The following is a 23,001-nucleotide window of genomic DNA, read 5'->3' on the forward strand; positions in this document are numbered from 1 at the left end:
GGTCACTGCATCGGATCTTGTTAACTACTTCCACATCCTGTACAATGCCCGGGTGGCCGCACATTATGAAGTCTATTTCATTTTTAGTTTCGCCATTAGGACTCCTCCACGTCCACTTACGAGTAGCTCGTTTTCTGTAGAAGGTATTCAAGATGCGTAAATTATTGCGTTCTGCAAACTCTACTAGTAACTCCCCTCTGGCGTTTCTAGAGCCGATGCCATATTCCCCAACTGCATGATCTCCAGCCTGCTTCTTGCCTACCTTTGCATTAATGTCGCCCATCAGTATAGTATACCGTGTCTTTACCTTACTCATTGCTGATTCTACGTCTTCGTAGAAGCGTTCAACCATTTGATCATCATGGCTGGATGTAGGTGCGTAGGCCTGTACCACCTTCATCTTGTACCTCTTATTAAACTTAATTACGATACATATCACCTTCTCATTAATGCTATAGTATTCCTCTATATTGCCAGCTATATCTTTATGAATAAGGAACCCCACTCCTAGTTCTCTTCTGTCAGCTAAGCCACGATAGCATAGGACGTGTCCGTTCTTCAGCACTGTATAAGCCTCCTGTGGCCTCCTAACCTCACTGAGCCCTATTACATCCCAATTCCTCGAATAGTACAGCTAGACTCGCCTCACTAGATAAAGTTCTAGCGTTATACGTAGCCAAATTCAGATTCCAATGGCGGCCTGTCCGTACCCAGAGATTCTTAGCACCCTCTGCTGCGTCGCAGGTCTGACCGCCGCCTTGGTCAGTTGCTTCGCAGCCGCTGGGGACTGAGGGCCGAGGGTTAATTGGTGTATTCATGTGGGAGGTAGTGGCCAAGTACTACACCAGGGTGGCCAATCCTGCTCTGGTGAGAGAGTGCATTGCTGGCTGTGGTCGCCAGTGAGGCTGCACCCCAGGCCTTTTTTACACAATTCCATCATCACGCGGATTTTTTTTTTTTAATCGGGTTGGGAATTGTCCGGCACCGGGATTCGAACCACGGACCTCTTGCATGCGAAGCTGATGCTCTACCACTACGCCATCGCTGCATGCCCCTGCCCAGTCTAAGCACTGCCTAATGGACAGCATTTCGTGAATTCATTTCACTCCGAAGGTCACTTGGCTCACTGCAGCGGCCCGCTTTTGCGAAAGGAGCGCGGTGCTCACGCAGAAATAAGTTACAAATGTGACAGTTAGTTCGCTCTCATCCTGTGTATGTTCGTTCCGTGCGTCCTTTCTGCTTGAGCAGTGCGTTGCAAGTTTCGAGCTGCTTGCCGTTCTTCGCATGACATTAGAATTCGTTGCTGTAGCATTTATTCCTTCACCCTTGGGGCGAAAGAATGCGCAACAAACGCTCAACTACGCCTGTGAAGACACGTTTCACTTTCGTGTTATACCGATTCCTATGACAGAGGGATCAGCCATTTTGTTTTTGTCTCGCCGACGTAAGTGACGCGGCAGTATGCGCAGGGAACTTCGTAGACTAGCCCATGGAATCTTTGTTTTGGCCGCGGATAGAGTCGCCGAAGAAGAGCTGCCCAAGTAACAACAATAGACATTGTACAAGCTCTCATATACCAATGCGCTATAAACAATCAACTACTTTTGTGACGACACGTTTCACTTTCGTGTTATATCAATTCCTATGACGGAAAATCAGCCATGTTTTTTTACCTGTGTCCGAATTAACTGGGGCACCCGGTATAAGAACGCGGCGTTTTCACACGTGGTTGATATACTCTCTGTGATTGGTATTAATGATATTTACTTTTTTTGGAATCCGTCTAGCGATGCGTTCACTCTGGCACCTCCTTTTAACGTTTTATTTGCTGCATTCTACAAGCACAGCCAATGATAGCAGAAACTAATCAGCTATCATTCGCTGTGTACGCGAAAATATTACGAGCTGGCCAACTAAGCGCGGTATAATTGCTGAAGCACTCGTTAAGCTAGGACTTCACATGCCTTTTTCGAGCAGCTGTTGCGGAAAAATCAAGATCTGGCTCACGGATAATGACATCTTGCAATAACTTCTTAGCGTGTCAGTGGCAGCGCTCTATATGGTTTGATAACACTTTGCATCTTCTGTATAATGAGTGTGACTCGAGCATTATTTCTGCCTCTGTATCACTCAACGTCATTATTGATGGCAGGCGAAAAATTATGCAGACCCAACACACTGTGGAGGCAGTGTAAATAAATCTGCAGATTTAGTTACACTGCCTCCACATAGTTACACTGCCTCCTATGTAGAGGCACAGTGGGTGATGATGCTGATAATGATGACGATGATGATTAGCTTTATCGGCTTCCTCTTCAAAACTGGGCCACCTAGCCACCTGCTCTATTTGTTCCAATCAGATGCTAGTTCATCGTATGCAGTCAACAGCCTCCTCGCTCTCTCAAATTGAACTCGGCCACCTTCCTCTCCTGTTCTGTAACGCGGCTCGCTTTCCGCTACTTTCTGGCCGAAATAAACAGCAGTCAGTGGCTTTCATATTGTAAGGCGCGTAACTGACATGACGAGGACGGGACAAAGGGTAACACACACACAAGCGCTACTGTCCCGTCCTCATCATTTGAGTTCCGCGCTTTACAATATGAATATGTCGCACCAACAAGTCCAAATATCTATCCTTGCCAATTGCTTTTTTTAACTGTAGAACTGAGTTTCAGTATATATTCTTAAATACCGACCTGCAATTATTACTTTTTTTTTCGTTCTTCAGGAGAACATACCATATTTGGATTAATAATAATGACAATATCCGGGGTTTAACGTCCCAAAACCACGACATGATTATGAGAGACGCTGTAGTGGAGGGCTCCGGAAATTTCGACCACGTGGGGTTCTTTAACGTGCACCTAAGTACACGGGCCTCAAACATTTTCGCCTCCATCGAAAATGCAACCGTCCCGGCCGGGATTCGTTCCCGCGATCTTCGGGTCAGCAGTCGAGCGCCATAACCACTGGAGACCACCGTGGGGGGCCCATATTTGGACTGAAAGAGTATAAGAGCAAAATCGTGTTTCCCTCGAACGGGCTAGCGTGGTGACCACGTGTAATGACGCCTTTTCACTTACTGCTACTACCATAGCCCTTTGGCACTCTTCTACTAAACACAAAGCTCTATTTTATGCACACGCTATGAGAGAGCTTCGAATATACGCTGCCAATATTGGGCGAGCGGTGACGCCACTGGTCGCGTATGTTATCAGCGTAGAGATCAATAACATTCAGTCTTAGGATTCGCGGCAAGGATGGTAGGGATAAGAAGGTAATTGCAAGATAGTTGAACTTAAAATAAAATACATATAAATAGTCCGGCAGGCAAGGAACTATGGGCCGTGCTAGAAAGTGAGCTTGGGGGCTCGAATGCAACCATTCCGTTTCAAGAACAACGCTGATAGAATCAATTTATAAATAAGGGGCTCTCTGAAAGCGCTGGAGTTATTGGGCACGCTCTCTGTAACGGACCGTCTCTGTTTATTCTTTTAAATGCCCTAGATTTGCTATATTCGCTTCCTATAGCATATAAGCTACCCAAAGGAAGCATATGCGGTAACTCAAGCGGCGCGGACGTCCGAGTGCCCCCGGCAGAACAGAATAATACTGTGAGCGTGCCCCTTGAAAATAAGCGGTGGCAGTTCCTGTGTAGGCCCGAGATTTACTGTATATGCTCTCTAGGGGAGAATATCCAGCAACACAAGGTAGCCGCTGGGCGGTGCTTTGGTGCAGAGTCCTCTTTTACACGACTGGGGTTGACGGGCTTGCTGCATTGTTGCCGAATGCGTAGAAAAGCTCGAATGTTCCTCGCCAGCTCGTCGAACGATGCCCGAAAGCCCTCTTGCGTGTACAGGGATGTTTGTTCCGACCACACGGAAAGACAAGCGAAACGGTGTCGTCGTTCTGCTTTGGCCGGGGACACCGCAATGACTCGAGGAAAAGAAACGGGAGCTTTTATATGCTGCTCTATACAAACACTTGCGAATGGGAGTGCTACTTTTACCCAAAAGACATCATTTCTAGGCACGAGGGCGTCATAATGCTACGTGTAGTTCTTTCAAGCACGAAGATGTTGAGGAACGGTCGCGTCGCAAAACGAGATGCTGTGACATCTCGGAGGCCAAAGATTATAGCGTGTCTCGGTGCGAGGGGAGAAAGCGTGCATCCAGGCATCCTAGAGTGAAGCTATGCGTAACGCCGTCCCTCATCGATACTTCAGTTACGCGGTACTGCGACTGATTGTACCCACCTCGAAAAAAAAAAAGACCAAACAACGCGAGCGATGGCGCCAAATGTGGCTGAGGTGCGCTGACAGCCCGTATCTCCTTTCGCTCTATTTTCTATCCCTCTTGTGTTTGAACGGCCTCTCTTGTTCAAAAAGTCGACAGATCGACCTATACCGCGAATGCATACAAAAAGGGAACCTGTACAAACACGGATGCACGTCGCGTTTTTATGGACTTGGAACTTCTGTACCGTTTTCATGGTTCTGCGCAGAACTCGATGTCGACGGCGAAATAGCATTCGCTGGGGCGTATTGCGCGCCGTAACGACCACTGCGGCCGCAAGACGTGGGCGATGATGTGGCGGGTGAAGGAGACAAGACAATACGCTATCATTTGCCCTTTTTATTCGGAGTCATGCGATGAATAAGGCAGGAGACGCAAATGGCACAGTGCTAGCAGTTGGGGACTCGGCTGGCGGCCGGCATGGAACAGCACTCAGGTAATCGAGACGCACGACATACTTGGCGTAAACGATCGCGGTTTGCGCGGTTGTTGATACAGACGCAAGTGCGCAATAAACTTGAAAAATCTACACAGCAGCAATTAAAGAAAAAAGGCTCATGCCGTCGTAACGGCACGTTGTCTCCATCGAGGCAACGCCCCATTCGTCACTCTATTCAACAATGAGCCTGGGTATCTCGACTCCCAGTTCTGACTAGATGTTCTTCGCGAGAATAATTTTACTTTTTAACACGAAAGTGTTCTATGCCGGGGTCCACCACGGCTCCGCTGACGTATTTCCGTCACGGATATGATGTTGTAAAATATAAAGACTAACATTGGGCAAAGAAAAAAACCAGAAGAAAAAGTTCCGTCACCGAGAATCGAACTCACGACCGCTCGTTCCGCAGCGCGAAACGATTCGGCCACGGACGGCAAGTCCTACGCAGTGTTAACGGCGAGCTATTTATATACACCATTTGCGGGTGGCTGTACTCAGAGATCTGTGTTACAGTGTGTTTTCGTTATCGCTAGTGAGGTGGCGCGACGGGCTGGAAGAGCGTAGAAGAGCACACTTGAAAGGTCGTCGCCGCTGCGACGAGCGACCGCGTCTACAGGGCGTGGTCGCTTGTGCGGGCGCTTATCTCGTGAATCGCGGTGGTTTGTACGTCTCGCGTTGAGAGCACGAAGGTCACTTGGCCCACTGCAGCGGCTGCTTTTGCGAAAGGAGCGCGGTGCTCACGCAGAAATAAGTTACAAATGTGACAGTTCGCTCTCATCCTGTGTATGTTCGTTCCGTGCGTCCTTCCTGCTTGAGCAGCGCGTTGCAAGTTTCGAGCTGCTTGCCGTTCTTCGCGTGACATTACAATTTGTTGCCGCAGCATTCATGAACCATCGCCCTTGGGGCGAAAGAATGCGCAACAAACGCTCAACTACGTCTGCGAAGACACGTTTCACTTTTGTGTTATACCGATTCCTATGACAGAGGGATCATCCATGTTTTTTTTTTCCCTCTCGATGTCGCTGTAAGTAGGAGTTTTGCCGCAGTTCTGCTGACAACAACACGAGAAAGACGTTTCTGCTGTCTGTTTTCTGTTTCCTGTTTGCGCATCTGCACGTCCTAACGTTTTCTACGGTGAATCCCTGCCAACTAGTCCAACTGAACGTCGCATTGTTATCGTGTGTTGTCATTTTTATGACTTTGAGTGAGCTTTTTGTTTGCGAGATGTTCTTAGTTGAACGCCTGAGAAACCGTAGTTTGCGTAAATAGTCGCAATTCCGCCCCGAGGGCGAAGCAATGAATGCGATAGGAAGAAATTGGAGCGTTATGCGAAGTGAAGCAGCTCACTCTTTTATCATGCGACATGGAGTATATAGCTAGTATATAGGCGTAAGGAAACGCGCGCGACGATGCTATCGATTTGATCTTTATACGGAGCCCCGCGGTGAACCAAACAGCAAAAAGGCGCCTGCGGTGTCCGTATAACTGACACTGCGGCTATATTATTGCAATAATATAGCCTCAGTCTATTATCGCAACAATACAGAAATAACAACAGTGCTTTCGCGGCAGGTAATACGCAGGGTGGTGCTTCGTCATTGCCACAGAATGTCTTGCAAATCTTCAAGCCCGCGCCGCGTTGCAATTCCGTTCCTTCCTTGAGAGACCGTGTATTTCACAAGTACAGTGGACAGAACTAATCGCACAGAACTAATCTTGGTTTCCGAATGTTTCCGTGGAAAACGTTGGTCAATGCACCGGCATCCTTACGTGCTACTTTCAAAGGCATCAACAGCGACGAGAGGACCCTAAAGTACCGGCTCCGAATTAAACAGCTTTTTATTTCGAACCTCACGTTTCTTTGCCTCTGCATTGAAACTGTATGGCTGCTCTGTTGAGCGGTTGGCCTTATGCCGCGCACATTAAAAGCTTGCACCTTGCATAGTGCAAAATGCTAGAGGTGGCCCAGGGCGGCAGGGGATAGCTGCGAGAGGCAGGCGTGGGGTGGCAGCAGTAACGTGACGCCGTCAACCCGGAGACTGTCGTCATTTCGAGGGCTTTACATAACGGTTACCACTATATCTTTGTCACGCGGCCGTCATGCTTCCACTGTCTTCGCTATGCCGCAGTCACTCTGTTGTTATATCATTCTCTTAACAGTGCCATCTCGGAGTCGTCATCGCCATTACTGCACACGGTTATAGTGTCGCCGTTTCGCCACCAAGGCACATGCATTGTCGCGTTATTACCTCGTATTGAGTCAACTCATATTATCATGCAACGGTCATGCTCGCCTCATGCTTGAGAATGGGGTCGTCATTCTATTGTCGTCGCGACGACACCGTTGGCACGTCGTCGTCGTGGTGCAATCGTCGTCGTGTCTTTGCATCGACGACATTTTTGTCGTAGTGATTTATATATAGTGCCATCGTGGCGTGCCGTGGTCGTCGATCTATCTGCGTCATTGAATCGCTTTCGCGCAGCAATCAATGTCACATCCTATCGTGATCCTCTCTGGTTGTTCCGTCTTCTGTATTGATTAATCGTATTGGCTGCTGTCAGCGCGATTCGGCGGCACTGTCTCAACGCCACGATTCATCACCAACTGGTAAATTGTGGTGACACAAATGCAGCGGTCTTTACTTAGACCAATGGGCATAGTGTGTGGGATCTGAGAATACGGGAAGTATTTGCGCTGCGAGTATGTACGCCGTTTCGCTGCACAATTCGGAGCTACCACTGTGCTTCTGGTAATAAACAGGTCGAGATAAAGCGCACCTCTTTACTGTGCTGCCTAATACAAGATGGTAGTTTCAATGACGTCATTTAATAGCCCCGCCAGTTGTATTTATCTTATTTTTCCTTTTCAAGAGATACAGACCCGTGCGCATGTGCGGAAGGTCCACTTCAACCAATGCTGCACATAATTATGTACCCCTATAGCTGTAACAGGGGCGACGACTAGCGTAGTTTAGGGCCAGTTTTCCCTAACATCTCTTGCGCTGGCACCCTTCGCAAAATGAAACTTCAGTTGTTCCTGAGGCGGGACATGTCATTAGTGAATCCGGCCAATCATGGCCGATAAACACTACAAAAAAAAAACAAAACAAATCAGGCGAAGCTTGCACTAAGCCGCGCAAGGCTTGAAACAGCGAAACTGGACGATTCTGAAGACTAATCTGGTTGCTTCTACACTCTTAACCGCGTAACCTTTAGTAGAGGCATACATTTTTAAGATTCGTATCTGTCTAATTTAAAGGTTATGTATTACCTTTTAATATGGTAACTTCTACTATATAGGTCACGGTAGTTTTATAAGTCACAGAGAAACCTTTAAAGCAAAAGGTAACTAGAAACCTCTAAAATTGTAACTTTTATTAGAGGTATAGCGTATTTGTGTCCGTATAGGTATTTGAAAAACTTCTAAACTGAAAGGTTATACAGTAAACCTTCAAATGTAACTTTTATTGCGATAGCAATTATATGGACAGTCTCGGCTGGATTTTGCCGTCGCCGTCATGCACCGTATATGTATAAGTATGTATATATCTATAAAGTCCCCACAGAAAAATAACTCAGAAAAATGCTTCCGAAGCGCGGAATCGAACCAGGGACCTCTTGTTCCGCAGCGAGCGGCGCTATCCACTACGCCACGAAACGCCGATCCTCCACGTAGCTAACGGCGAGCGTTATATACACACCATTTAGCGCTGGACGGACTCAGAGACAGCAGGCGATAATAAGCGTTTCTTCAATACCAGCGAGGTGGCGCTAGGAGCCCCACGGGCGCATTTAAAAGTCGTCGGCGAGCTCGCTCGCTTCTTATATTTGCGCATGGGAGAAGCTTGCCCTTCCGCCGTCTGCTCGCGCGGTTTTCTCGTGGCGAGGGGTAGAGGAATGTTTCACCCTTTCACCGTGATGTACGCGCTCATGTTACGGCGCGTACGAATGTCACTCGAGCTCAGGGACGCCGCTAAACGAACAAACAGAAGATGAGCGCGAACTATCAAGTGTCACAGGTCGACACTTGAAGCACGCTAGTTTCCTTCGCTGCTTCGGCCGCCTTCGCTGCTTCGGCCGCCTGTTGCAAGGCGGCCGCCTTCGGCCGCCTTGCAACAGAAGCGCTGTTCAAACTGAGAGTATCCACTGGCGAGCCTCACTTCGTATAGCATTAGTTCCTTGCTATCGCATTCATTGCTTCGCCCTTGCGGCGAAACTGTGACATTTTTTATGACAAATGCAGCAGACCACTGCGTGGAATTAACTTTATACAACCTCTGCATGCCTCGTGCAAAACTCTTCTATTAGAGAAAGAACATTACACGGGACATGCAGAAGTTGTGTGTTCATATTCCTTCCATTCAGCAAACTGCATTTACCTTTCATTCACCTGGAAAATAAAAGTGCCCTGAAAGAAAGACAGGCGTATCGGCTTACCATGCTTTTTAGCTTAGTGGTACGCAAACTTTCTAATCAATAAATGTTTATAAAGCGTGCGTGTGCATGGTAATTTCTGTGAGAAATATGTGAAATTGTTTGGCATACACAAAGCCGAACAGTTCATGCAGGAGCCTAGGCTCTCAGACATTCGTCCGGATGCAAAGCAAATTAAACAAATTAGTCAGAGGAATAAAAAGCATGAAGCACTTTATTTAAAATTCAAAAATATACAGTAATTCAGCTATACGTAACTGAAAAGCTTTTCTTGGAAAAATATTTATATGAGGACTTCCAAACATCTGCCCAAATAATATTTGGCAATAAAGTTTGACCAACCAATTGCATATATAGTGATCAGACTTTCTTTTTCTTCAAAAGCGCCAAGAAACACTTCAATCGGTTTAAAATAACCCCACGTGAGATAGGTTCTTGAGGTCTTAAAAAAGTTTTTCAACCATATTCAGGGTCTGCGAAAAAGCAGACGGGTACATGAGGTTTTTCAGATAGTATATGAGAAAGCATATGACGACGGCACGCTCAATGTTCAGTTCCTTCAGGTGAATTATTTCTTCCTTGCTGCCTCCATATACCCAAGCTTGGTCCTTGTATAGGTATACATGTGGTGCAGCAATTTTTATTTCTGTCGGTAGAGCAGCCTGTAATTAGAATCATCAAAGACCCGAAAAACAGTGTTATATACTAAATGCAGCCATTTGCTAGACATTCAGCATTAGTCCAAGTCTATTTTTCGCACGTCATTTGACACATGAGCACTTATCAGTGCGTCTTTCACGCTTTTCGAATACAGTTAGGCAGAGAAAAAAGAAAATAACTTACCTCAATGATCAGTGAGTGCTCTGACGAACCTTGCAAGTGCTTCCAGAGCTCTAAAAATGAAGTTTCCCTTCCTTCCTTCTCTGAGAAAACTTGTGCCGCCTTTTTTAGCCGTTGTTCCGCTTCATCCACAGTGAAGCCAAAGCGCAGTTGGAGCTCAGCACAAAGCTATGGAAGAAGCAACAAACTTATTTCCCTTCACGTCCCTTAAAAAAGTGAATTTGAAACAAGTCATTCGGCCAGACCTATGTTATATTAAACCTTGAGAGTAAAGAAAAAACAATCGGGCCTTGAATACAACGCCACAAGATTAATTTTTCTGTGTGAGTTTACAACTCTACTGTGTGCCACTGCTCAGAAACAGATGCTTTACGATGTTTTAAATCAACGCTGATATGAAGTATAAACTTAGTTTCTTCCACCAAAAACAATTTGGCAAGGGGTCTACATGGTGTTGGCAGCGGTCTTGGTATGTGGCTCTCAAGAGGCACAAAACCATTTCGTAGTTGATTGTGGCCCCTTTTAAGCTGTTCGAAGCCAATAACTGGAATACACAAAAATACAAATATGACAAAAGAATTAAGGCCCCCATTGAAGTGGAAGGATAAAGAACTTAAACGTCCTTTGGGAGCATTTTGTCTCGTATGAAAATTGAATAAAAATTGCAGCCTACCTGCAACTCTGCCAATGCCACCTCTTTTGTTAGTTCTGGCCTGGATTCCTCCAAGAGAGCAGTATTACTTCTTTTCTGTTGGTGCCGCTGCATTTTTCTTTGCAGAGAAAGCCCCCGTATGAAAACACTCTGTGGAAAACAGTAGAATAGAATGAGCATGAAAACATAAAAATATGGTGGAGCCTATTCAGGATAGAGTAATCTGCCCAAAGGGAAATAAAGCTCAGTACATCGCACTTAGAGTTGAAAAATTTCGTCAGAGACTGCACCATTCATAGATCTCATTATGTTAAACGGCTATATCTATCAGTTTCAGCAAGGCCACTAATCTCACGGAACAATAGTTTTAACTTAAGCATTGCTTTGCGATTTTAACCCATTTTATACCACATTCTCTCACCTGACCACTCTAATTTCCTATTATCTCTTTATTTATATGCCGCTTCAAGGACACTGCGTTAATCTAAAGACCTCTGAATATTTGCTTTAAGCTTATTCCATGCACGTATTTTTCAAAAGCTTGAATAAACACGTCATGACATGCTCACGTGAACAGCACTTCTCGTGTGCTGAATCCGGGTGCCTGGCTTAGGCGTCTCCCACTTGCAGTGAGGGTACTTTTTGACAAGGGCATCCCCTAGGGCTTTGTATTTCCACCTTCTCTCCGCTTTATTCCCGCAGTCTATTTGGCCCGTTTCAGTTCAGAAAAGAAAATAGCGAGTTCATTCGCCCATATGAAGCACAAGAGCAACGGCTAAAGCTGCATGTGTATTTGGTACACAACATGCCTAAAGCAAAATCTAAGAAGCAAATACACACCACATTATGTCTACGGTAAATATAAAAATATATAACTCTCTCAAGAAATATAGCGACTTCTGAGCGAAGTTGGCGACACTGGCTCTTATACAACCTTTTTTGGGGAAGACCTTTCCCTTGAAGTACAGGCTGTACGTACTCAGAGAAAGGCGACGGTTCTTGTCATGCGTAAAATTTTTTTTTATTAGTTATGCAGCGAAACAAAAAAAAAAAAAACCTGCATCCTATATTACCTACCATCAATACGTTTTTTTTATTATTTTTCGCATAACGATGAGCTACTTGATCATCTAGAGTACATTTTGAAAGTTGTATGTCATTTCAGAGTCCTGACACATAACTTTGAAGCCTAGATAACTTCTGGGATAGATATTTATGGACACATGCATCATCTACAAAATATCGACGGTGAATATAGGCTAGGACATGAATAAGCTGAATTGTGATGTGCATGTCGCGCAACTGCACGAGAAACGCCCGACTTCACAACATCAACGCCACCTTGGTCTAACGGTAAACAACCAACGGCCACCTGATTCACGAGTTCGTGTTAGCTGTCATCATCCTAGCCAGCGCTCTTTGCTATCACACCTCTGTAACGGAAAGAAGGGGCGCCTCCTTAGTGGACTTGCACGGGTGTACAAATGCTGACATCCTTGCCCCGGCAATGCAAATGTAAGGGAGAGGGGTGACGCATATATTTACGACATACCAGAGGGGATTATAGCAGCACCCTGAGAGCCTTGGTTGAAAAGAGTTTTCAATTCGGTGCTCATGTGAACGCGGTTTTGAGAGCTGACGTAACCAGCTATGTTTACACGAAAAGCGGTCCCGCCTCACTCAATGCTCTTTTAAACCGAAACTTCACTGGGCACCAGAACAGTCTTCCAATTATTAACCATCACACGCTCAAGTAAACGAGCTTTCCGGCCGTGATAAATGGGCCGTTAGCAACAGAAAACACAAGGTGCAAAATTCTTTTTTTTTCAGTGCCTTTTTAATAATAAATACGCAGGGATTCACTGCTCACGCCAACCAGTACATGAGCCTGGAGGACGGTACAAACGGAGCACACGGTCAATCAAATCACACCGAGGTTGAACATAGCTCCGCAAATGCGGACGAGCCCGTTTTATTTCGTGAAAAGGACACGAAGCACCTCATCGATATCCCTCTTCTCGCACCACTCAGCATTGATTCATGAGCAGATTAGATGCAATGACACTCCGCAGGTGCGTAGTCACGCGTAGCCGTGTTCCCTAGGCGAGGTACGCACAAAAACCACAGCGCAGATTAAGAGCCACGACTGGCCTCACGCCCATATGCCGCCTGGCATACGTGTGCTCATATAACACCGGCAACAAGGAGCTCACACATGCACGTAGATTCTCCTACCATATATATGCTTCGGTGCACCGCATTGGAAGCGATTATTGCGCTTGGCAGCCGTAGACTAGGTTGTTAGATGAAGGAACGCACTGGTAAATGCTTATCCACTCATTTCAGCATCGTTCTCCGACTGCGCTCGCGGTGACATGAGAAGAACAAGGTGCTCGTGGAGAGCGCGAGGGGCCACACAAGTGCGCCACCGAGAAAACACAGAGCCGCCTTTTCATTCGCGTGCGCCTGAGTGAGGTTTGAATAAGTCCTGGGGCGGACAACGCTTTTAGCACAAACACTACACCGCAAAACGCCACATCAGCCAGAACATGGTACGTAATACTCCTTACCTAACAACGTTGCGAAAAGATGCCAAGCTCACACGTGCAGACAAAGCAAGTAATACGTGCTCGCGTGATAAGTCCGTCAATTGCAAGTGAGCACGAATTTTAACAAAATATTGCCACAAAATTTATATCTTAATACTAGATTACCTAATTCTTGTATACGAGAGGCAACAACATTTGTCAGGGCATACAAAAGGGAAAACGCACAACGGCTGCAAAACAAAACTTTGCTTACCGAGATAAGCAATCCTGTTGTGGGCGCTGGGACTGTGGTCACAATAGTCGCATCGAATGCGAACCTCGGCATCGTCGAAGGCGCACACCACCATATATTGCTTGCAATCGCATTGGAGCTCATTGCACCGGCCACGTAACACGCCACAAACGTCTTTGTGCTTGACGGGCATTTTAAAATCATACCGAGCACGCCGCCACACGTCTACAACAAGCGCGTCACGTTCAGGTAGTGGGATGAGACTATGGTGTAACATAGTTGCTGTATATGGGCTCCCTCAGAGACTCATGATGGCGCGAGAGGGCGCTGAGCGCAAGAGAGGTGCTATAATCGCGGAGCAGACAGCTTCGTGAACAGCCTCTGTAGCAGTTATTTCTGTGAGACTTCATATCGCGCAATTTCGTTGTGATTGTAGAAGGCAAAATTAGTAAATTGCTTGTTTCAGCCACCATAAGCTGAATTTAGAGCACAAGAGTGTTCCTGTTAGCGCTTTATGGGCGTAGTTTCCTGCAGCTCTGGCTGTTGGGAGGCTTGTCGATGGTCTGCCACCGGATTTGCGAACGAGGATACAGATATCCGCACAAGGGACCATCGTTATTGACGCGCGTTAGAAATAACGCCTCGTCTCCCTGGACCCGTCGTGTTTTCGCAGTTCTCTTCGGCAAACATTGCTCCAAATCACGACTGCCGAGTAGCGGGATTAGGCAGAAAACGACGCAGGAGACGAGGTACAGAAGCAGGTACCATACTTTTTTTCTTCTTACCGCGAACGTTGCGGTAGAACACCTCAGAATGCCACGGCCCTCTAAGTATTTCATCGCTCTAACAACCACCTCGCCCACATTGCCGCGCGCCGTGGACGGCGCACTTGCCAGTATTCTAGCACACGCAAGCACCAAACCATTTAAGGGCTGCTTGCGCGCGATTGGAGCAATAGAATTTCCTTTCCCGATCGCCCTCTCCGAATCTGTAACCCTTGCCCCTTAAATGTAAACGCCTAAACGTATACGGCGAAGACTCTGTCAGCTCTAAAGGTCACCGTTAAAGGTATACACGAGCCATATACCTTTAAATTTAGATTGTAACCTTTGTGAATCATCATGTAAACCTTTAAAACTTGGGAAGACAAAAAACACAAAAACGTCGGCCCATGTAACCTATAGGATAAAGGATAAATTTTGGTAAAGGTATACATAGAGGATACGCGGTTAAGAGTGTAGGCTTTAGCTAGGTGATGCTAGGTTGTTTCTACGTTGAGTCTCAGCGCAGAGAGGTTCGAGTTAAACCACAGACAGTCACAGACACGACACGGATATCCAAACTCCAGAGAGAGAACGTCGCGCTGAAATCAAGCGCTCACACCTCTCATAGATCTACGGGCACGTCGTCGTTGGCGTAGGCCTTCCATCGATTCAGGGTCCTCTCGCAGCCGCCGTTGCCTTTCCCGTTCCCTAGTATGCTCTCCTTGTACGCAATTGGGGTCTTCGGCTCGCCGCGGTCGCTTCGCGGCCATTTGTTTGGCTAACTGTTGCCTTCTTCCTTTTTCATGGAAGTTGTGTGTAGTGGGATTTACCCAATTTCTGTGGCACGTACCCGTTTATGATGGTAATAGTTTTCTGATAGGCCGCGCAGTGGCACATACCCATTTGATGACGATAGTTTTCTTCTTCATTTTTAGTGGACCAGTGGTGAGTAGTGGGATTTACCCAATTTTAGTGGCGCATACCCGTTTATGATTATGATAGTTTTTTGGCACGGCGTGAACAAGGAACAATTTGCTGAACAGTTTCGCCGTTAGAAAAAGCGCTGTGAATTCGGTGGTTTCTTCAGGTGGCCCCCGAATAGTTACATAAAGTTCTGGATTCCAACAAACCATGATTACGAGGGAAGCCATAGTGAGAGATTCCCGAATAATTTGGACCACCTGGGATTACAAGCCTAATGCATGGGTGTTTTCGCATTTTGCATTCATTCAAATGCAGTCGTCGTGACAGGGAATCGAACCCGCGTCTTTGAGCTTAGCAGCGTAAAAGCCTAGCCACTAAGCGTTTACGCATGGTACTGAACATTTACGAGTTACTTACAAATTAGGACTGACTGACGCTAAGCGAAGCAGATTTTTTGTAAACGAAAATCAAACCGAGAGAGAAATAGCGAAAGAGAGTAATATGCAGTCTAATAACTACTTCGTCTAATTGACGACATGGGACAACTCATGTAAACAGGAGAAATTGATTCAAGCAACGCGAGCACTGACTCATAACTTAACGCTTTATTGCACTGACAAGAAATAATATCCAGCCATGTGGTGCATGCCTTGTAAGCAGGCTAGACAGAAAGAAACGTTATAATCAAGAGCGCAACTTATGTTAAGGCGAAAGCCTTAGATGCCACATCAAACGCAAAAAATCACAGCATATCCACATGGTGAATGATGATGAGTGGGGCGAAGCTCCGGAGGGAATCATCGGTAAACTGTGAATCTTCCGTGTAACGCCCCATCAATCATCATATAAAGAGTGAAAAACACTGCGTGTATAATACAAACATCAAACTTTTATTTTTCTTAATTAGATGATGCTTGGCTTGCGTTGTCCCTTCATTATCACGGCTTTATGGTCCGTGAAATGAAGGGATAGCGGTTCCTGTACGGGTTGCAATAGGAAATTTGAAAATACCAGGTCTATACATGTCCCTCGGACGGCCGTTGGTTTCATATGATCAAAGGACGTGCACGTGAGAGCATATTTGGCTGCCATATGTTGTATTAACCACTCATTGTTCTTTTCGGTAATATCGACATTCAGGTCACCAACTAACACAAATGGTCTATTCTTGTACTTGTCATAATTACACAATGCCGTGTCAATGAACGTCTTGATATTCCCACTCGACAAAATGGGTGCTTTGGTTCCTTTGGAACTATTCTAAAACTAGCACCATCTAGCGATATTATATGCAATTATATATATATATATATTATATATATATATATATATATATATATATATATATATATATATATATATATATATATATATATATATATATATATATGGAGCGAGCGCCACCAACGACATCTATTGAGCACTTCACGAACTAGAGGTGGCTACTACAAACAAACAAACAGAGGATGGACAGACCCACGGCATAAGGAGCTTCGCCCCTAAAACTGACCGTCGGCGTCAACACGAGTGATGCAAAGAATCATCGCGTAGTGACGTAACCACATGACGTCACAAATCGCCAAAAATTTACGACGTCACAATGACGTCGCATAGCGAGACGTCACATGATGATTTAATCGCATGACGTCATCACTTAGTCAAAGGTGGGCCGATCACGGATACGTTGCAAAACCAGGTGATGTCCAGAAAGGTTGCAACGCCTCCGATCCTGAAGGCAGACCGAAACCACGCTAAGTGCCAAAAGCTTTCGGAAGAAGGTGAGAGAGAATCAATACATCGACCGAGAAGATGAAGAACTTGGACTGAATGCGTGAGTGTTGTACTATGTGCCTTTGTATAGCATTGTCCTTATTTTCTATTTTGCGACGGCAGCTATTATGCAAGACAAGAGCAGTAGCCGGTGCCAAGCATTGGCACCAACCTCTCCTTATATGCATTTGATAAAATGAGAGATAGAGAGAGAGAGAGAGAGAGAGAAGAACAAGAAGAAGAGAGAAGAAGATGGCTTCGACCGTCGAGTCGTCCTAGGAGAATGCGTAAGGCACTCTGTGATTTTTTTTTTCTTTTATGAAGGGTGGCAAAGGTTTACCTCACGCTCGAGCCTAGTGATGAAGCGTTATGTTGCGAAAGCGCTTGTGTTGTTTGAATACCTGTGTTTTGGATGCTTCGTCGTGTCAATTTTGAAAGATAAATGAGCCTGCCAGCTTGCTCGCCTTGCCGTTTTAGTGATTATCGATTAAGATGTTTTAAATCACGCCACCGGAAAGAATCGAAGGGTGCGTTAAGAAAGAGGACGCAAGAGAAGCCGGTGGATCCGGAAAAGAAGTGCCGGCTCCTCTTGCGGTGATTCCGGAATTTCTATTAGAAGCGACCGTACTTCGCAGTGATTGTAAATCACCGCGAAGGGCCGTCACATCTGATGAAAGTGAAGCGGTTTAGAGTGAAAATATTAAGAAAAGGAGCCCACTTCCTCCTTAAACCACGTTGCTCGCGCGGATCGACGGTGCTTACAGTTGCATGACCACGTATAGGCGATTAATTTTTCCTGGCACAGATCTGGCACCAAAAGATGCCGTTCAATATCTCATACCCTAGGCGGGGTATAGCGAAAATTTTCGATGCGAAGTATCTTAAGGCGGAGCTCAATCCGGTGGTGGTGGTGGTGGTGGTGTGCGGCGTGACCACCCTTACTGCGCATGCGCATACCCTCTCCACACACCTCTTCTCCACTCACCCTCTCCCTTCCCCTCTCCACTTTCCCTCTCCACTTTCCCTCTCCCCTTCCCCTTTCCACTCTTCCTCTGAAACGCGGGCTAGACATGCCGAAATTCTCTCCCGCGCAACGCCTCGATGAGCTCGAGCGCATGCGCGTCCCCTCCCCTTCTCTCTCCTCTTCTATGCTGCCCCCTCTCGCCCGCCTGTCGACCGCGTTCCCCGCTCGCCCTGTGAGAATTAACGGCCAGGCTAGATGGAAGATACGACGCGCGTAGCGTCCCTCTTCGCGTTCCACGAGGCGAGGTCGGTAGCATGCCCAACGAACGCCAACGGAACGCGATCGTGCAAGTGCTCCGGCTTCGCATCGCCTTATGGTCCCCTTTAGCGGGAGATGGTGTAATTTTTTATTACTATCCCGCTGTCGTTTCAGCCGCTGAAAAATGGAGTGACTGGTGCTTTCAACTATTGGAAACTCAGAGCTATTCCTTGAGAGACGCGCCATTTTGTTGTGAGCTTCTTGAAACTTTTCAAGAGTCGGTGAATTCGTCGTGACAAATTGTATACATCATCAGTTTTGTCGTTAGCCAGTGCGGACCACGTGCCAGCGCTGTGCGTTCGGTCTTTTCTTTTGTATATACAAGAACGACCGCTAGCTACACAGATATAAACAAAGGGACGAAAATTCTTCTTTGTAAAGAGGCCGCTTCTCCTTATTTCACTACTCTTTCTGATTTTCGCGTTTTTGCAACGGGTCTTGCTTTTGATGAAGGCAGACGGACGAAGTGTTTAAAATTTTGACAGCTTATTTCTGCTGACATTTGTTTGGGAAAAGTGGAAATTCGGTCCTTCTTAGTGCGACATATTTGCAGTAAAGCGTTAAGAGGACATGGACAGCGCAAGGCCCCAACGCATGCGCTACATGCCTGCGCACAAGGGCAAAGATTAAATAGGTGTTGTGTAAAACGGCGTTGGATCTATCTGCGAGCCCAAAAGAACGCGGGAATCCGCCATATTTACTAAATTTCGTGTTTCGTGTTTCTTTTATTTGCTGTCTTCTTTCTGGAGCTCGCCGGCCGGACTCGGCTGTGCGACTTATAGTGTGATACCGCATCATCATTGACCTGTGCTCGCCAAGTGCTCATTCGCAATTACGTTACGTTGTTCTCACTCCAATTCGGACAAAAACGTGACAGCGACCGAAGAAAATTAAAACGGCAGAAAGCTGAGCTAGTTGGTAAGGATTCATCATAAAAGAAGGTAGGGTGCGCCAACACGAGCAGGAGATGCGATCGCAACAACACAAGCGTTTCTGCTGTCTTGTTCTCTTGTATTCGCGTTTGCCCTCCTCATCTTTTTTTGGTGATTGATCTATTTAGGTTTCTACGCTTAGCGATAACACCGCCAAATGGACACTCCTATGATTCTGGCGCTTTGGGCTTCCGGGCGGACGGCACATACATTCTCCTCTTAGCGGCCATTGAACCTAGTCTAAAAGCACATAGCATCCGCTGCCCACAATGCTGGGCTCGACACTTTTCAAAGCTGTAGTGCCAATACGAAGCACCGAATATCCCATGTGCGTATACTCGCATATTCCAATGCGAATCGATTAGCCGCTCTGGGAATCGTTCTATTCGCGAATTGAATATCTGCTGTTACATTTCTCAAATAATCGCCGCTCGCTAATTCGATCCTCCCAACGGCGTCCGCGTTCAATGAAAGCTGTTATTTCCACATCGTTTTTGCGATCGCGTGCTATTTTGGCAATCTAAACAAGCACATAGTACACAAATTTATACAATTGTACCCCCTCCACCCAGCCCAACCATTACCACCCCTATATCAAATGTCAAGCATCCATACTCGCGACCGCATTCAACAACGGAAACTTATTTTGCATGAATATTTGTAAAATGTGAGGCCTGTGAAAACAAAAACCTTGCTATTCGATATTCTGATATTCGATATTCTGAGGCGGTGCTTCGAGTGTCTGCAGACAGATCGGCTCTCAGTTCTACACAGGGTAGGCACATTTTCTTGTGTTTTATGTTGTTGAGGTCCCTGAACTCGAGCTGTTGTGCTGGTTGACATCATAATCTGGTCTGCACATCATCAAAATCATCTTCGATGATGACGATGACCGCCCCGGATGACTTTCGCCTTCGAGTCGCCTCAGGCGAATGCCTAAGGTACTCTGCGAGTCTTCTATTCGAAAAATCAGCCTCGATTGCTTTACTAATTTGCAAGCGGACTCCGACAGTGAGCTTTGTATATAATGGAACTAAATACCTTTGACGCACTATACGAATGGTGCGTGAGGGAGCTAGAAAATGACGCTGAAGTAACGTTCCGGTGGTAACTCGCTTTAGCAGGCATGGGAGAAAATAACTTCGGCGCAGTAATGGAGGATTCGGCGATCTCTATTCTGATGTTAGGCCTGACAAAGCGTTCAATAATAAGACGGAGGCCATTCAGGTGCAATAAAGAGCTGTGTGTCACGAGTGCAAAACCTTTCAAATGCACGATCCGGTTGCTAGCCTGCGAACTTTGCTACATTTACAAGTGTTAACAAGGTGGAAATAAATAGCATTGCCTAAGTGTGCCATATTGCACTTTGCAACCACTAAGCCCTGGTTTCCTATAGATAGGACGCGCCAATTTATATATATATAATGGTGGGCTGCTCCGAATACGATATGTCGGTGTTTTTTAGGCGATAGTAAAGCGACACCTAAAAGAAAGTTATCTGACAATTAAAGAAATCAGGGCTTAAAGGGTTAGAGGTGTGAATGCCTTGATTTCTCATAGCGTTGGCCTGGAGTTCAGCCTTGTGTTTCTTTTCGCCAGAATCCAAAAAAAAAACAAAAAAAAAACGTCAGGAGGTGGAAGATGGAAGCTTGCGATGAAAAAATCCGTAAACAGGGGGTGGGTGCTCCAGCCGACGTTTCGACAAGTGGACTTCTCTTCTTCAAGGCTGGAACTGATTAGTTCAGTTCCAGCATTGAATCACTTAGCTCCAGCCTTGAAGAAGACAAGTCCACTTGTCGAAACGTCGGCTCGACCACCCACCCCCTGTTTACGGATTTTTTCGCCAGAATGTGCTTCGCTCCATTCAAACAGTGTTTCATCTTTTTTAACAGTCTTAAAAGCGGCATTTAAACTTTAATGTGCGTTGACTGTCGCTATTGCTCTATGCTCTCAAACAAAGTACACAACAATAGAGATAGCGTTCGCAGTGCATACGTAATATACTTTAAAAGATGTTGCTTAGAGTGTGTTAGAAGCTAATGCACTTTATTATTGCTAATACTTGCTTTCAAATTGCCGTACGCACGTTGGCCCTCTGTACAGTCTTACTATTAGAGCTTGTTTATAGGCTTCTGTGGCACATCTCTTATACAGGTTCTTTTTTTTTTAGCGTTTTCTCGTGAAGCTCTTGATCCAAAATTTAGAGTCTGCTTTTCCATCGCACTTTCAAGATGTGACAGCCTTACACGGGGTCGTGAAATAGCATTCAACCTCGTCAGTTAACGTCGATAATAGCAGAGTATCATGTCAGGCGAATGGAGAATGGCTTAGCAAGGGGACATCGCGCTTTTTCAGATAAGCGCCAGAATTTCAGGTAATTTCATTTTCACTCTGCCACCCCAGTACATTTGGTAGCCAGCGATATGCAAACTAAAGCGCTTACGCGCAAACGCGCTATTTTAAAGCGGGATCTAATCTTCATGTTGACTCTTGCACATAGGTGTTCAAGGAACACTAACAAATGCATCGGCTCTCTTCTTAATGCGATAAGCTTATTATCAATATGAGGGATGCATTTGCAATATAATCGGCTTATATTTCCCTCTTCTTCCTTATTGATGATATTATCAATTAGGAATGGCGTGTGTACCCACTTCCCATTCGGCGGTGCCTCGCAAAGGGCTGTAGTTTGATATTTGGGGACACGCACGTAAAAGGAAGGTGCAGGGAAGTATTAGCACGAGAGGTGCCCGAAGCATATCACAATGAGAGGAGTGTTTACGGGTTCATTAGTGCCCCTTCCGTGTATATACAATTACATGGCGCCGTGAAAGCGCACCTGTGTCACATAAAAACACATATATGCGACAGACCCAAACAAAGATGCCACAGCTGTCACGTAACCCGGAAGCGCACGATGCCATCCGCAAATCCACGACTAAAATATCCCTGGTGCATTTTATTTATCATTTTTCGTAACGATTTTTTATAACAGTATGCACAATTTCGCTGTATATCAGCTTCCTTTGCATTCACAGATAAAAAAAAAATCACACCATCTCCCGCTAAAGGGGATATGAGGCGATGCGAAGCAGCGTTTCAGCATGTAGAGGCCGCGTTTCAGAGGGGGAGGGGAGAGAGGCAAAGGGGAGAGGGGAAGTGGGGAAGGGTAGGGGAGAGGGAAATATGGAGGGGAGAGAGGTAGAGGAGAGGGGAGAGAGGGAAGGGGAGAGGGTGAGAGGGAAAGGGAAATGTGATGTGGAGAGGGTGAGGGGGAAATGGGAAAGGGAAGGGGAAATGCGAAGTGGAGAGGGTGTTGGGGGAGTGGAGAGGGAGAGGAGGTGTGTGGAGAGGGCTTGCGCATGCGCAGTAAGGGTGGTCACGCCGCACACCACCACCGCCGGATTGAACTCCGCTATACGATGCTTCACATCTAAAAAATCCACAGCATATCCAAGGGGTGAATGATGATGAGTGGGGCGAAGCTCCGGAGGGAATCATCGGTAAACCGTCAATACTCCGAGTAATTCGCCCAGTATATGATCAAGTAAACATGTGAGAAACACCGTGTATATATTAAACATCAAACTTTTATTGTTCTGTTGGTTTACCTGGTCCCTTCATTACAACGGTCCCCCTAGCGTACGTCGCCGCACTAAATCGAACGATTGCCTTCCACCAATGACACGCGCCATATGTGAATCTTCCATGAATTCTGAAGTAATACTGAAAGACGAGCTAGTTGGTATGAGTGCATCGTAACTTATTTTAGCGCACACTGACACACGGACACAGAAAAGAAGGGTACCCTTCTTTTCTGTGTCCGTGTGTCAGTGTGCGCTAAAATAAGTTACGATGCATGAATTCTGCCCAGTATATCGTCAACGA

General features: G+C 46.1%; 2 protein-coding genes across 5 annotated transcripts in view; one reads left to right on the forward strand and one right to left on the reverse strand.

Annotated features, from left to right (window-relative positions):
* LOC119396075 (relaxin receptor 1) overlaps positions 1-23,001 on the forward strand; it is a 226,969-nt gene that overhangs the window by 48,146 nt on the left and 155,822 nt on the right. The window lies entirely within an intron of this gene.
* On the reverse strand, positions 9,356-14,308 carry LOC119396076 (uncharacterized). Its single transcript, XM_049416898.1, has 4 exons — positions 13,463-14,308; positions 10,682-10,810; positions 10,012-10,176; positions 9,356-9,830 (listed from the first exon to the last, which is right to left on the reverse strand). Exons 1-4 carry the CDS (start codon positions 13,643-13,645, stop codon positions 9,612-9,614), a joined length of 696 nt encoding a protein of 231 aa, XP_049272855.1. The 5' UTR covers positions 13,646-14,308; the 3' UTR covers positions 9,356-9,611.

The sequence above is a fragment of the Rhipicephalus sanguineus genome, chromosome 6 (genome assembly GCF_013339695.2).
Source record: "Rhipicephalus sanguineus isolate Rsan-2018 chromosome 6, BIME_Rsan_1.4, whole genome shotgun sequence".
Lineage (NCBI taxonomy): Eukaryota > Metazoa > Arthropoda > Arachnida > Ixodida > Ixodidae > Rhipicephalus > Rhipicephalus sanguineus.